The sequence below is a fragment of the Scatophagus argus genome, chromosome 4 (genome assembly GCF_020382885.2).
Source record: "Scatophagus argus isolate fScaArg1 chromosome 4, fScaArg1.pri, whole genome shotgun sequence".
Taxonomy (NCBI): Eukaryota; Metazoa; Chordata; class Actinopteri; family Scatophagidae; genus Scatophagus; species Scatophagus argus.
Window position 1 is genome coordinate 7,441,412 of NC_058496.1, and position 16,947 is coordinate 7,458,358.

General features: G+C 42.9%; 1 protein-coding gene across 3 annotated transcripts; it reads left to right on the forward strand.

The window, feature by feature from the left end:
* The first annotated feature begins 448 nt into the window (after positions 1-448).
* Positions 449-16,203, forward strand: tbx5b (T-box transcription factor 5b). 3 transcript variants are annotated; one of them, XM_046387292.1, is made up of 9 exons: positions 449-578; positions 4,891-5,037; positions 5,365-5,459; positions 5,791-5,910; positions 7,145-7,292; positions 8,789-8,941; positions 10,799-10,890; positions 11,848-12,101; positions 13,923-16,203. In XM_046387292.1, the coding sequence occupies exons 1-9, from the start codon at positions 543-545 to the stop codon at positions 14,507-14,509; spliced, it is 1,632 nt and encodes a 543-aa protein (XP_046243248.1). In that variant the 5' UTR covers positions 449-542; the 3' UTR covers positions 14,510-16,203. The 3 variants fall into 3 exon arrangements, with proteins under 3 accessions (XP_046243248.1, XP_046243247.1, XP_046243249.1); XM_046387291.1 differs by having other exon boundaries at positions 450-578; positions 4,891-5,064; XM_046387293.1 differs by lacking the exon at positions 449-578 and adding an exon at positions 3,672-4,141 and having other exon boundaries at positions 4,891-5,064.
* Positions 16,204-16,947: the final 744 nt, after the last annotated feature.

Sequence of the window (16,947 nt, forward strand, 5' to 3'; positions counted from 1 at the left end):
ACTACCTTTGGATTAGTTGATTTTTGTGAGTTTTAAGAGGTCTCTTACCTTAAATCACGAGCTGATCTGTTCTGTGGGCACATTTACAACAACTCAGATTACACACTTTGACTTTAAAGAAGAGCAGAGCATTTCACTAAGCCTGTGCAGAAAGCAGAGTATCCCTAACATGTGTAATATGAAGTCATATTAATGTGGAACAGCTTTTCCTTCACGTGTTCCTGGAGGCCCAGGTCTGGACTGCTGCCAAACCCCCCCCCTCACCCTCTGCTGTTCCCACATCAGACCACCTTACAAACTGGAGGTTGTGGTGGGGGTGGTGGGGGGGTTGGAATGTATTTTGCCCTGTGTGATGTGATTGTTTGCAGAGAAATGGGTTGACCTTGCCCTCTAATGCCACACACACACGCACACACTCGCTCTGGCCGAGCTGGAGGTGTGTGAGACAGACCTGCTGAGTGCAGGAGGTCTGGGACCCCGTCACCACTTCCTCCAGACAGAGAACAGAGGATCCAGTCAGCTGAAGCCAGGATGGGACAATAATGAGCCGTCCAGCCGCCACTGCCACCTCATTTCAGGTATTATTGAAACCTTGGCCTCTCACTTTTCTTCTGCATGCATCAAGCGACTGAGGGACAGGCTCATATGAAGACTTATAGCCTGAGAGAGCAATACTCAGTTTGAAAATCTGATTGATTACTCAGCATTTTAAGATTAAAATTACAAAAAGTTGTGTTAATTAGATGTACTGAGGTAAATCCCAACATTAATGAACAGAACATGTACTACCTGAGTTTTCAAATGTCAAATATTTTGTTTTGGCAAAGGCGATATAAGGTTAATGAGATGTTTATCTGGTTTCTGTTACTTGAAAAACGCTAACAAAGTTTTATAAAGAATTAATTTAACTTCAATTCAGATTTTCTATGATTTATTAACACTGGGGTGGTTATTTAGTATATTCTAAGGGTTTATTTCTGAATGTTAGAGTTGATTTTAAAAAGATAATTTGTTGCTTTCATCGATACTGTTTGGTATTTTTAAACAGAAAAGAGCAAATAATTCGCCCAAACAAATGATCAAAAATGCGACAGCTGCGATTGTAAAAGTTTTACAGTATCTGATGATTTTATGTTTTTGCTTCTCAGATTAAAAATTAGCGTTTATGAATAACGAAAAAAAAATATTTATGTCAAAAGGAATTAGATTAGATTATATTTGTACTGCATTTTTTTTCTGTGGTGTATTTTTAGCTAATAAGGAGGGGTTTTTACTTTTCGAAAATATTGCAGTTGGAGAAACTGTAAATTTCTCAGGAACAAAAACAATTCAGATTTTCTGACTAAATTAACGGATTGCAGCGAGCTGACGCACTCTGTTGTGACCGGAAGCTCAGTGAACAGAGCGGCACAACCAAATCCCTCATTTTCACTGAGAGGTCGAGACAGCATGTTCACTTCAAATATATTATAAAACAATGACACATACTTTTTTTTTATTATTTTATTTTTTTTACAAAATAAATGCTCATAAGTTTTTTTTGCTTTTGTTTTTGTTTTTTTTACTTTTTCTTTTTCTGGAGAGTAACTGGTGACAACATCCTGAAGTAAACGTCTGTTTCTGTGGCCTGTTGGATTAAAAACGTAGAGATGAATAATTAATGTGCCTATTCGGGATGCAACTGCAGAGTCGAGAAAAGTTAATTCTGAGGAAAATTTGCCTTGTTAAACTGCGTTAAAATAAAAAATATATATATTTAGGTCTGTATTTCGATTTGCCGCATGCGGTTATTTCTGTTTATTTAGGTCAAGTAATTGCCCTGCGGATTGTAAAAGGTCACAAGTTGATTTCCAGACAGCATACAAATATAATGAACGTGCTAAACGTATTTCAGAGTGGAGCTCATCCTACTGTCAACATGCAGCGACACACCAACGTGTCCAGCGCGCTCTGATCCACATCAAAATAAGACAATCCTCTTGATTGCTGCTAAATTACAAAGAGTAAATAACTACTAAAATATACATTGGTCTGGATACTTTATAATGTACTCAAAAAAAGTAGTTTAAGCAAAATTTGTTACTCATTGTTCTTTTGTATTTTTATTTATTATTACAATTTTTAAATCAGAAGAACAACAACAACAACGGCAAATATTTTACTTGGTATGGCAGGCCTGTTTTATAGTGTCTCGCCCTCTGTCTCTCACTCACACACACACACACACGCACACACACACACATTCACACACACGCACACACACACACGCCGGGCACAGTCTCTCCCGGGTGCAGCGCTCTCTCTCTCTCTCCTTGTCGCGCTGTGCAGGAAAGGTTGCGCGCCGAGTCGCTGCCAACCGGAGCTCCATCACCGGGAATCTGATATTTGAACGCGGTAAGAGCTGCAGTTACGAGAGGCACAGCAGGTTCCACAAAAACGGTGCGCGTTTACGCACATAAAATCCCTTCGTGCTACATTCAATAATATTTTGACATAGTGGGCTGCTTATTTTCATAGCCTATGGGCTGTGTCTGATTTTTTTTTTCCAAATGTAGGCCTATAGATACAACTACAGAATTTCAGACCATAAATCTCGACACGTGTTGTTGTAATATGGAGATATGGTCAGCACCACAGATCTTTCACGTAAATTAAATAACAAATAATCAGAAAATGGTTCGTGGTGCGTTAATCTGCCAGCAGACACTCCGAATAAGCAGGTTGTGTTAAGGATGAGAGTGTAAACGGGAGAAAATAGGAGAAGAAATGGGTGGAAATGGGTAACGGAGGGATCCGGCATGTTGACCTCGCGGTGACCTCTTCAGCCCCTTTGATTCTGGATGCCTCTCGTTATCAGGATCTACAGTAATCCAGTCCAAGTGCTGCTGCTGCTGCTGCTGCTGCTGCTGTTCCTATTGGCTTCCTGTGCCGAATCCATAATCTGCTGTGTGGCAACATGTGTGTGTCCAATGCAGTATAGTGTTGGTGTGTCCCTCATGTGAACTCAGGCCTGTGGGGTTTTTCTCATTTTGGGAAATCACATTTAGGTTTGTTAATAGGTTACAGGACGCTCACATGAATTAATAGGTTATTGATTATTGTTTTTTGTATCCATCAAGGAAAATAATCGTTATTGGACACCTTCTTTCAGTAGCCTGTGTGGGGTTGGAGGTGAATTACTTGAAAATTTGGGTGAAAGCGACTTCTTTCGTTTACATCTTAATGTGACCTACAGCCGTCTTCCTCAAAGATCAGTGGCCAAAATGTTCGATTAATTCGGTTAGGCCTGTTATATATTATATAGCTTAAGATATTCCCACGTTCTCCGACTCTAACAACAAGAGCAAGTTTCTGAGACGTGATCCGAACACATTTAGATTCATAATCCAGATTTTCCTTTCAGGTAGAAAAGGAGCCAACGGTCATTCTGGGTTGTCTGGGATGTTAAACGAGAGGGTCGTAGTAGGATTAATTCTCACTGAGACACATAGACACGCTAATAACTATTAAAAATGCGTTTTAGAGATGAATCACGCACGACCCATTGTGCGTGCATGTGTGGAGGTCTGTGCCTCGCGTGCACGTGTGTGCGTGTGTGTGTGTGTGTGTATGATTGGCCCGTGCTGCAGCCGTGTTTTGGGCTGCAGATACCGATGCACCGTGCAGACCTATGGGAGCACAGGGACGGCAGAAGGGGGAGGGCAGAGTGTCTGAGGCGGACTCCATTTGTAATGAAGGAGCTGATGAACGTGCTTCAGATCAGGGCTGCCGCCGAATCCGCGAGGGCAATAAAGGGAGAAGCGATATAAATGAGGAGGAAATTACATCCGCTTTAAACGGATCTCAACTCGAGTGCAGCCAGCGGTTACGGGGGGCAGCGGAGCGGTCAAAGCCGCGGTCAGCGCGCAGGGACACGGACAGCAGAGCGAGAAACAACCCGATGATTTCTCAGAGCTTGCACAGGGAACATGGTGGATTTTTGAGAGGCGACGCCTCAACATCTGGACAGTTGGATTTCCAAAGAATAATTTAGTTGGAAAATCAAAGCAAGATCCAAAACAAAATACGCGAGCAGGCTGCGGGGCGCGCAGAAGCAGGATGAGCGTGTTTTGTGCAGGGAGAGCGGAGCGACGCGTTTGAGGTGAAGCCCTCAGGGAGACCATCCAAAATATATACACACGCACTCATGCCACACACAAGCTGTGGTTAGCTTATTTTCATTTGATGTCTTTAAGAGCGGTTTCCATTTTCAAACAGTAGGCTGCAGTTTCACATACAGTTCAGCTGTCAACTGTGAAACTGCGAGCTACTGCAAGCTCCAGCCGTCACCATAGTTGAAGTTTGGAAAAGAAAATACTGATATTAATAATAACGAGGTTAACATGACCAATGCAACGGTAATGCAGTCTAAAATTGGCTTGTTAGTAGCACATAAATATGCAGTGGAAAACTGTATCCTAAAACAATGTTAAACTTCAAGTTCATGTATGTTTTATCTGCGGTCAAGGGGACCACCAGTCTGTATTTGGGGTTAGATTATCGCGTCAGTTTACAGTGTAAGTCAGCCTGATCTAATGTAAAGTGCAAAGTGCCAATAAATCTGTGTATTCTCCTGTACAAAGACAAATATCAACTGTACAACACGGCCTCCGTAGTTTAGCTGGGACAAGAGATGGCAAAAGGATAAAATTTAATATTTTTTTATTATGAACCTAAATTTAGACTGGGTCTGGCCCAGATCAGACATCTTGTAAACAAGTAACTGCGATGAGAAATGTTCACTGACAACCAAACACTCAAATTGTCGTCAGGGAACAATTTCTTATTTAAAAAAAAATCAAATGTACGTAATATTTATGTGGTGTGTGTGTGTGTGTGTGTGTGTGTCAGTGGGACATGGCAAACGGAGGGGACCAGTTCGGCACTGCAGAGCGTCCGGGCTCGGACTGCATGGATTCTCCAAAAGAGACCAAACAGGAAAATCCGACCTACACCCTAAACTCACCAGCTTCGCCCCACACAGCGTCCAGCAAGCAGGTAGCGACCTGCACCGCGGACCAGAATGTAAATATTGATTACAAATGACTAATTATCGATTTGAACTAACTTTACCCAGGAGTTTCTGCGGGTTTTGCCTCAGAAATTAATTTACCGAAGCAAAAAAACAACAACTTAGTTTAATTGACTGTGTATTAGCCTTAGCTGAATCATTAATTAAAACACCCTTTTGCCATATGTATATATACTGAATTTTACTGTAAAGTCAAAAAATCTAAAGTGTGTTTCCTTTTGTGGGTCTGCTTTAATCTGACTTGCAGAAACGTTGCTGTGCAGTTGCAGTTAGCTGTTTGTATTTTTCTGCAGGGAATGGAGGGAATCAAAGTCTTCCTTCATGACAGGGAGCTCTGGACCAAGTTTGATGAAGTGGGAACTGAAATGATCATCACTAAGGCTGGGAGGTAGGAGGAGGGGACAATTATCTGTTGAGGAAAGAAAATTTTTATACTAAATTTACCATTTTTAGGAGACCATGTCTTTAAAAAACAATAAGTTGTAGGGGTTTGAATGAACGAGGTGGGTTTTTATGAATTGCAGGTCTGGTCCTCTTTTGGGACAAAATGTACAATGTGCATGTCCCCCCCTTCTTCTCCAGGGGACGTTTGTCTTCAAAGCTCAAAGACTGGCTGTTTATTTTATTTCAACTTGAGGTATTTTACCATTTAAACTTGCCTGTGCTGGAAAGGGACTGCTGATAATTTTTTTCCCTGGCTGTGTTTCCTCCCTGTACAGGAGGATGTTCCCAAGTTACAAGGTGAAGGTCACAGGACTCAACCCCAAAACCAAGTACATACTCCTGATGGACATTGTGCCCGGGGATGACCATCGTTACAAATTCGCAGACAATAAATGGTTCGTATGGCATTCACTCAATCTTCAGTTCATTCGGTTAAAAATAAATAACATAAATAAAACAGGAGAATCAGTGGCACGCATCGCCTTGAGGCCTCCATCCTGCTCTCTTTGAAAAATGGGCCAGCCTGATTTTTACATTAGAAATCTCAGCCTTTAACCTCTGCAAATAGAAATCTGCGTAAGCCGTGTTGTTGTGGGTTTACCCTCCACTCCGTCTCCGCCTGTGTAAAGGTCGGATCCTTCTCGCAGACTGGGATGGCCTAGTTCCCCCTGTTACCCCCCCCTCCCGTGACTGCCCGCCGGTTAAATCTAAGAAGGGTTCACCGGGCGGACAGACGGCACAGACTCGGATTAAAGTCCCCCATTGAACTGTGTGCCGTGCTGCGGGGGAAAGCCGAACAGGCCACGGACTCCGCAGGGAGATCCATCATTTGAATTTTTATTTTTAGATAAGGTTATGAGTGATTAAGCAAGGCTACACATTTGTTTCCAAAATACCACACGTGTCATTTTATTTTATTTAATTAGTCTATTTTCATTAATTTATGTATCATTTAGCCAGGTCAAGACCCAGGCTAGACTGCCAGACCACCACCACCAGTAGTTAGGCCTGTTTTCGTCCCTAATTAGTTTTATTTGTGAGATATACTGATGTAAAATACAAAGACAAACTCACCTGTTGGCTTAAACGTTTCACACACTGATTAAAAATGAATGAAGTGAACGAAAACCACCAACTGAAACAGGTTGACCCTCTTATTGTGTCTGCTCCTCAGCTACTGTTAACCCAGGTGTCTCGATTCACAGATTCAGTAGTTAAAATCGCACCTTTTTTGGTCATTTGTGAGCCATGTTGTTATTGTAATCTTGTGATGGTGGGACCTTTTCAGCAGAGAGGTTAACGGCCTCGGATTTTTCGCTCGGCACCTCACGGCGTTTCTCTGACAGAAAAAGCAAAATAACACAGCAGTTTTGTGAAGAGACCGAGATAATTTGAGTCGGCTAATCTGAGGTCCAGATGTGGATATTTGTGTAAACAAGGCGCAGTCTGTGTCCGTGTAATTAAAGCACCAGATAGGCCTTAGGCCCTCTGCAGCCGGCGGCAGGACGGGCCTCCCAGCGCCACTGGGCGCCGGTGGGCAGCTCACACGGCCGGTCAGGCAAACCACTGACACCCACAGAGCCGATGTGTGATCAGCATCTGACCTGCCGCGTCTTTTTGGTCGTGTAGGTCGATAACGGGGAAGGCAGAGCCGGCTATGCCCGGGAGGCTGTACGTCCACCCGGACTCGCCCGCCACTGGGGCGCACTGGAGCCGCCAGCTCGTCTCTTTTCAGAAGCTTAAACTCACCAACAACCACCTGGACCCCTTTGGACACGTGAGTCTGTCTTCTTAATAGCAGCCTCTTTTGTTAATGTGGTTTAGGCTACAGGCTGTTTCTGTTTCCGCATGGAACAAGAAAAATGTACTTGGCCTGTGTGTGAGAGAATTTACAATAGCCTAATTTAATAGCCCTTTAATTTGTAGGATCTATAAAAACGTCATTTAAAAGACAATAGGTCTACACCCACGATGTGGACATAATATGATAGATCTCCCGATGAAACTGCTCTACGGCAGCCATCAAATAACCATAATATACATTTTAGATAATTAACCGTGAGTGGTGTTTTTAGTTTAAGAAGAAGGATTAAACAAACTGCAGTCGACGGGTTCAGTTAGACAGGAAGGCCCAACCTGCACAGCGTATACACTCTTCTGCTTCTTCCTCCGAAAAGATAAGTCAGCGCACTTCACAACACGGCACAAATCACAGCGAGGGCCGAGCGGCCACGCTTCAGCCTCAGCACGGCGGAGACCACGTTCCCGCCACGTCCAACGTTCAACTGTTACCTCCGTAGGACGTAACCGGCACTGTGAGGGCGCGAGAGCAGGCGAGCACGTTTTGCCTCGCACGCGCGCGGAAACAAACAGAAGCGTAATGTTTCGTAAGTTTCTTTTTCGGGCTTGTTAAATTGGTTGTAATGATTTCAACGACTCCAAAGTCTATTAGCTAACAGGCCTGCGTGTCACGGGCGGACACGTCACTGCGATTAAACTGAGCCCCTCTGGATAAACAGGCGTGCTCGAGCTCGCGCGCGCACACACACACACACACACACACACACACTGAGGGCCATGATCCGATTGAAGAGCAGCTGTGGAGTTTTTCCTGCGTGGTGGGAAATAGTTCACCTTGTGCTCTGAATGTTGCCAAGTCTCTAAATGCTTTGTGACTTTTTTGTCAGTCGATTGTGAAGCACTTTGAATTGGATACTCCTTTGAAAGATGCTCTGTGAATTAAGTCTGATTTATTGATTGATGACGTTATCTCCGGATCAAATGTAGCCATGTACAGACTTTTTACATTTATAAAAATGTGGATCAACAAGAAGCTACACAAACAACTTTCAATAAGCTACTTTTCACTTAATTTTTTTTACAGAAGTAATCTGCCGGGTTTATGATTGGTGATGCCATCTAATTATTATTATTGTTGGTGTTAGTTTGCAAAATATGGGACGTGGAATTAAGGAAAAAATCAAGTATGAGCTAAGGCGGCTCCTCAGCTGCACAGAACTTAATCAGGAAAAAAGTAATTCCTATATGAATGTGGGACATATGATTTAAATATATTTTTTAATCCTATTGACAGCCTTGGAAAACAATAATGACCCTTAATAAAGACTAATGACATCCAAGGAATCTGTGTACCTGCATATGAACTGGGTTTACCTTCCACCTGGACTCCAGTCTAGTCCAAGGCCCAGCTTCTGCCGGTTGGAAACATGACTGTCTGTCAGTCTCACCTTCTCAATCTCTCTCCCCGTGCAGATAATACTAAATTCCATGCATAAATACCAGCCTCGGCTCCACATTGTCAAGGCAGATGAGAACAATGGCTTCGGCTCCAAAAACACAGCTTTCTGCACTCACGTCTTCTCTGAGACGGCCTTCATCGCTGTGACGTCCTACCAGAACCACAAGGTACGCTTCACACAAGACACGGTCCACCCCAAACCCCGTGTTATGTGTTTTCTGAACCTCTTTATGGAGTAGATTATTGGAGGTTTTAAAAAGTGGAATCGAATGCATTTAGATCAGGTGTTTGGATATGAAGCGTTCCTGATTCCTATTTATTCTAACAAATATGGAAGTTGATCTCAAAGTCTCACGTGTGCTGTTGTGTTCTACTGTCAGATCTGTCAGTGTTTAGATAAGCATATGAAAATATTCAAACTCTCACACATGTTCACGCACGCTCACGTGCACACAGACAGACAGTTCTGTCTTTGTTTGTATTACTGTCTGTCGTTTGTAACCAGAAAGTCAATTTGCATCTTCTTTATTTATGCGTCCTTATTCAGTATTTGTAAACATGTCCAAAAATAAATTATGTGTGTGTGTCTGCGTGCGTGTGTGTGTGTGTGTGAGAGAGAGAGAGAGAGTGTGTGTGAGTGTTGGACTGTAATGACCTGTTTCTTTCCCTTGATCTTGGCTGATCGAGTTTCCTCGGCGGCTTCTAGCAAGACAGATTGCAAAGCTTTGAGCCACTCTGCTGGTTAAGATTTTACAAGATAACTTCAATCCGATTGCGTTTCCCAACAAATCATGAATAACAAATTAATTAATATCAACTCTAATTTTTCTACAAACTTTCACAATTGTTCTTTTTCTTCATTTTTTTCCATATTTTATTTTGTTAGTAAAATGACAAAACAGATTCCTGTGTTCTGCTCACTTTTATTTATTGTATAATGAAAAGTGCACAAAACCAAGCACATAAACGCTCTTAAAATAGATCCAACAAGTGTTTAATTCTTCCAGTTGCATTCATTTATTTACAATAGTAGAAACTGATTTTTGTTTATAAACAAAAGTTGACACCATATGGTTTTACTTGTGCTCACAGGCTGGACTGATTCATGTATAAACTTAATAATAACAATTGTCAATAACAGTTAAAACTAATTTTGTAACTGTATATTTCATCAGAATGCCTTTGTGCATACAAATACAGAATTTTAATGATGAAAAATACACATTTTGCATTTTAAATTTTATTACTAATTTGTATTATTCATTATTAGTGGAAGTAGTACTATAGCAGTAATGACAGTTTGTATGATAAAGTAACCCGTGAATTAATTTTGTGTTGCAAGTTATTTATTTACTCAGCCATTATATTTGAGTAATAAATTAGTGTATAAATAAAAAAATGAAAAATCTCTATTTCATACATACACACAAACAGTAACAAATACTATTGGTATCACACTTCTGTGTTATTGCCAACATTTAAGAACTATTGAGCCAGCATTTCGGAGGAGGCAATGTGTATTATCAGCACTTCAAAGTTTGTTTGGGCTCGATCTCGTGTCAGAGCACCAGTCCACTTGCCCGCTGGGTGATGAACACACAGCATCGAGGTTTCCCTCCATGACATCACTGAGAAAAGTTTCGAGACTTAACATCAAAGCTCCAAGATTTGGACCTCTAAAAGCATTGGCTTGAAATCCTTAAATCTGGCGACTGTTTGGATAAACAGTTTATTCTGTGTCAGCTGGCGAGGACACTGTCCACTCCGTTAGACATGTCAGCCGCTGAGGAATGTTGGCCGCGCAGAGCTTTAGCGAGGCTGCTTTTAACATCTGCAGGGCCTCTGATTAATAGTAAACTATTGACTTTCAGTCAATGACAAGAACGGTTACAAACCAAATGTGCCTGTGTGTGTCTGGACTTGCATGAAATTGTGTGGGTTTTTTGGGTGTGAGGGGGGGGGCTGTATCCTGTAGCATAATGCTTGTGTCTTGGAGTTAAAGATTTTCTCTGTTTTGTGCTTAGATTACACAGCTGAAGATAGAGAATAATCCTTTTGCTAAAGGCTTCAGAGGCAGCGACGACAATGAGCTGCACCGCATGGCCAAGCTACAAGGGTGAGTTCAGCTTTCTGTGTGCTCGTGAGCATTTGTGGAACTGAAATCAATTCTCCTCTCTGAGGGTTGTTATGATGTGGTACATATGGTCTAAGACGTCTGTGTGTGTGTGTGTGTGTGTGTGTGTGCGCGCGTGTGTGCCAAGCGGTATGAAGAGCTGGGAGCCATTGTCACCTGAAGGTTGATCTTAGCCTGAAACCTCATCCAGACCGTGCAGCACAAACACGACACATTGATGGATGAGATCACATTGCTGCTGGACTATTCGACTGTCACAGCTGATCAGCTGATGACCCTACATGGTGTTTGTTTGCGTGCTGAACTAATCTCCATTCAAGCACTGTTGTGGCAGGCAGTTTAGAGATTTTAATAAGCCAATGAGAGAGGCTGTTAAAGAGGGGAGAAGGAGGAAAGAGAAGAGAGGAGGAGGAGGAGGAGGAGTGAGAGCGCGTTGTATTAAATGCAGCACCCCTGTGTTATTGTGCTGCTGTGGTTGGTGGAAGGCAGAGGAGAGTCTATCTGAAGTGACACACGGATGGATGTTTATTTTTAGAGCGGCGAATTATCTCACAACAGCACCGACTGTGTGTGTGCGTGCACGAGTGTGCGAGCGTGTGTGTCACTATCTCAGCGAGAGTCAGGGAGATGTGGCCTGTTGTCCCCTACATACCACAGAGTTCACCAAGAGGGCAGTGTGTAGAGAGAGAGAGAGAGAGAGAGAGAGATCGGAGCTGAAAGGATTGAGAGCAGCCAAGTCGACTTGAAAGAAAAAGGAAAAACAAGAAAAACAAGGGAACAAACAAGGCAACCAGGCAGACTTTCTTGTAGTGATGCTGTGTTGTACAGAGTCAGGAGTTTTGTGCAGCACACCTGAAGCAGCACACCTGAAGCCGTGGCAACATCACATGCAAATCGTTGCTCTTGCTGTGATTCTCAGCTCAGCTCTTTTCCTTTCAGTAAGGACTTCCCCGTGGTTCCCCGCAGTACCGTCCGACAGAGAGTCTGCCCCACCGGGAGTCCGTTCAGCGGGGAGGGTCGGGGTCTGCGGGGCTCCCCCGAGTGCGTCGGGTCCCCCTACAGCTGTGAGAACAGCCTGAACAGCAGCAGTCCCCAGGAGATGCTGAGCGCTGCCCCCGCACACTACATCCTGCCTCGTCCTCACCTGCAGCACGCTCAGCAGCCGCAGGTGTACCAGTGCACCAAGAGGAAAGGTAGGAGGAAGCTGTGTGTCCCAGCCTTCAGAAATCACAAGTCACATTTTGCCTCAGGAGTGTTTAGAATCTGTACACTGATGTCCTCTGTCCTCAGAGCCTTGATTCGCATAAGGAAGCAGCTTATTTGCAGGTGGTGATGGTTAAAGGACCATTCCAGCAGCTTTATACTTTATATTGATTACAAATATGCTCACTAACCGTGGTGCTACTGCAACTGTATTGAGTTTTAAACTTGAATGTTAGTGAAAATAAATTTTAAAAAATGAGATCACACCTAGTGAAATGTGGTACATTTCAGAAATATATCTTAAAAAATCAAATGTTGACAATATTTTGAATTCTGTCCTTAACTCTTTCAGTCAATGGGAAATAGAGCATCTTTAGACATCATTTTGTCACATATAGAGTCATTGGTCTTTGTATACGTGGATTGCAGTGTTTGTATAAATTATAAACATCTCTGTGATCTCTAGATAAAGTACACAAATTCTCAGAATTTTGTCTTAATAACCGGATTTTTGACAGAAGCTTGAAATCTGCCTTTAGATGACCTAAGTCATCGTGTTATAGCGTGAAGTCTGTGATGCATCACTCGACAGGTAGCTCAACCAGATCATGACTTGATGTTGGTGTGTGAGGTGGTTGAACAACTTATACTTAGCAAGGCATTTTGCTGCCCTGCATGTTTTGTCCTTGCTCCAACACGGCTGATTCAAATGAACCATGCAGGGCAGGGATTTTTTTCATTTAAAATCTTTGAAATAATTATGGGCTGTTCTGCTGACAGATGATCATGTATTTGTCATAGTCATCCGTGAAGCCACCTTGTAATTCCTGTCAGCTCAAAGCATTTCTTTGGGCAGCTCAATGTGGTCATGATGCACCGCTCCTCCTCTTCCTCTTTCCTCTTCTTACTCTTCAAAATGTCTGGTCCCGACAGCTGCTATAATCTTTAACTGTGACAGTTAAGTCACAGTCAAGTCACAGCATCCTCTTGGTAATGTCGTTGGGAGGAACTATTTTGACAACTCCTCTTGGTGGTGCGTTCAAGGATGCTTCATCAAGAGTGACCAAACAGCGCTGCATTCACAGTCAAAAAATACTTAATTTGTGCTGTGACTGCCATTCAACTTGTGATGCAAAGTATGTGTATTAAGCATCAGATTAACTAACAAGCAACAGCTGAATGAATTATGTTTTTCCGTGTCTCGTCATTTATATATGAAAATATTAAATATTTAGTTGCTAAAACATTGTTAAAACATTGCTAAAAAATTTGTGCTTTCAGGCTGGTGCAGCCGTTTCATAAAAACATGTCACCACATGATGTATTTGTCTGAATCAAGGCACAAGAGACCTTCTTCATCTGGACTAAGCTACTTTGCAGAATCGTCAGCATTGATGACAAGTACAACCTGCACACTTTCTAGTTAATAGAGCTGGTTATCACTTGAAATATAATATATTATTATTAAGACCCCAGAAATATATTTTCAATCCACTGCATTGAGAAAGGCAAGCTTTTTTCTTAATTATCAAATGTTGCTTAAACATAATGAGCCATTTAAACAGGTACTTTGTAGTTAATGGGCTAAAACATGGTCCTTTTCCTCTGGCAAACATTTACAGATGAACTGCACTTTATCCCTGGCATCATGTTTGTTTTTTAGTTAATGTTAAATGTACTCTAAAAGGAGCCAAACTTACTCAGCTTTGTGGCAAGTCGGAAATTCTTAGCTGGAACTTTCCCAGTTCTCACTCGTCATTAATGTCTAATGGAAAATCAACACAATATTTTCTCTCTGTCTCCCTCTGTAGTGGAGGAGAACTGCTCTTCAGGAAACCGCCAGCACCCGTACAAGAAACCCTTCACTGGTAGCTCACCAAGTGAGGGCGAGTCATACTATCACCCCTCCTCCTACCCTCCTCCTCCACCTGGCCTCTCCAACAATCCTGCCTTGGGTCTCACCGACTCCCCCTACAGCTCAGACATGGGTCAGCGTCAGGCATGCATGTATGCCAGCTCAGAGCCCAGACTGGATGAACTCAGCTGTACATCCTGGTCATACAGTTGCCCGCTTCCGTCTGCCATGACCCCTGTGGAACCTTACCCACCTTATACCCCTCATCCTCCCTACAGCTCCAGCCCTCAGGGCTCTCGAGTCAGCGCTATAGCCCACCAGAGCTCTCCGCCACTGGGAGATCACATCACACATGATCCCTATCAGAGCCAGAGCTCTGGACCTGCATCTCAGAGCTCCCAAACCATTCACAGCAGGCAGCTCAGCCCTCCTCTCAGAGAGTATCCTCGCTACACACACAACCTGTCTCCTCCTCTCTACCACACACTAGAGACACACACACACATCAGGTGTGGAGTCCCAGAATGGAGTGCAGCCTCCTAACTGAACCAGAAGAAAAACCTGATGAGTGGACACAGATTCCCTGTCTCAAATTCAGTCACCCTTCTTTCTGCTCTTCTGAAAGATGCTGCACCGTATACGGACTAAATGTGGTATTACCTTTGTAAAATATTTGTGAAAAGTGTGATTTTGTGCTGTGTGAAGAGGTGTCATCTGTTAGTCGTGTTGCTTCCCGGTGCTGGATCGAGCAGTGGATTGTTAAAGACTCGGCTTGGACATCCATAGCTCTTCAGACATTTAAAAAAAAGGGGCCTGAGCAGCACAATCAGAGGTTGTTCTTCATCGTCTTTTCATAACCCAATGACTGGTGTCATCCAAATGTTTGCACTGTGAGCCCCGACCGTAAACAGCACAAGGCTGCTTTCCTCTCAATGACTCCCACTGTCTCCATTGTGAAGGATGTAAATTGTGACCCACTGTCAGACAGGCAGTAACATTTACTGACCAAAATAATCTCCGCTCCCACAGCAGAGCCTGAGGGTGACATTTTTTCATCTTTAGTGGAGCAAAGCACAGCTTCATGCTCAGTCTCAGTGGAGGAGAAAAGGCATGAGTTGTCTGTGTGTGCGTGTTTGTATGTAAAGCCTATGTCAGCTCAGCTCAAGGATGCTATGAGTTAATTTCCAATGAGACAGGCAGTAGTAGCTGCAGGCGCTGCACCATAGAGATAAACAGTTTGTTTAGAACGTGCTACAGGCTGAAGGACCTGTAAACACTGTTTCCACTGCATTCTGGGTAAATGCACTACTCAGCGTCATGCAGCTGTCACTGCTGTGTTCTTAGTCACCCCCAGCTGACCAATCAGTTTTATCCATTCACTGAGAGATGAGCCAATGAGTGTGTGTCTCTCTTTTATCCCGAGCTGACCAGCCATAGCTGGAGTGCAGCATGTTTTATGTGTGTATATGTGTGTGTGTGTGTGTGTGTGTGTTGTCCCATTTTTGTTTGTTTCTGAATTATTCATGAGTCCAGTGTTGATCCTTGACATGCGAGGATTGCTCAGCAAACACAGAGAATCACAGTGCTGTAAAACGTGATAATGTTGATGGGCCGACTTGTTTAAATATTCTTTTTTTTAGCCTCTTCATTTTTAATCTAACAGTATTTCTCCATTAATTGCTTTGAGAGATTGGGTTGAATATATTCCCCTGCAGATTTGGTTAGCATTACTTTCTTCCTTTCAGCTGACTGTAAAGCAACATTCATGGGACGTTTGTGCAAAAGCGAGGCGATGTTGGTTTATTTTCGTGTAATGCAGTTTTTATATATACGTGTATATTTTTTGCCCAGGCGTTTTACATGCAGTAACATGTGAGAAGGTGCTCTAACATCACAAACCATCAGTGTGCAGAAAGTAGATCCTCATTATTTCTTGATATGTTTTGTGTGTGTGTGTGCGCGTGCATGTGTGTGTGTGTGTGCGCAAGTGTATGTTACAGTGGGATTTTTTTATAATCTTGTTCCTGGTTATAGTATTTATTACTCTAGATTTGTAAAGAATAGTTTGTTGTTTACTTGTGAAACAAGACGGTATTGTTCAGAGATATTTGTTTCTGGTTTCACCCTGCATCTCTAAATGGTGATGAATAGTTGTGATAAACAAACAATATTTTCTGTTCTATGGAAATAACGACAGATTTATATACATAAATGGAATAAATTTTAGAGATTTTTTGCCTAACTCAAGCGGTTGTAGTGTTCTTCTTTGTGATGAGACAACAAACACAGCAGAGACAAGCTATTAACATTCCCACTGGGTTATTTAAAGTACTCTCAGCAGAGCGGAAACTCTTTTAAGTGCTGTGCGGTTTATCAGTTTCAGCAACGCATGTTTCAATATGAAGGCCCCGATAGCAATAGTAGTCTGCACCTTTTCCCAAACGCATGTTCCAAAAGTGCCCAACAATCTTATTCAACAATGTAGAGAGCATTGTAAGTTGTGTAACAGTGTGTACTGCTGTCTTATCGAGCATAACGAACCCCAGTGTCTCTAACTCTTCCACTCAGAGTGGTGTGGGTGCTGGGGTGCTGTGTATACCTTGTCCGCCTCTTCTTATCTCTGACAGGTTGTTTGGCATCTCCAGTCTCCACCAGCTGGACCCCCTCACTGACAACCTGCTGCCCCAGAGAGAGGTGGGGGTCTGTTGGGGTGCAGCACAAAGAAAGGTGTGGGTGGAGTGTTGGTGGTCGCCCCCTTCCCCTAAGACTCCCTCCATAGCGCCGTTTGGCCTCATTCCTCTCTCCTGACATCTCATATTTCTGTGTCCCTCACAGCAAAGTTAACCTCTTACACTTTACACCTGCTCAGATTGTACAACCCCCACCCCCCATTTTATAAGAACAAAGGAGCATAACGTGAGATTTATTTAGAAAGGTTGTTAAATCATTAAACTTTGAACCGAGTGTATTTACATTTAGTT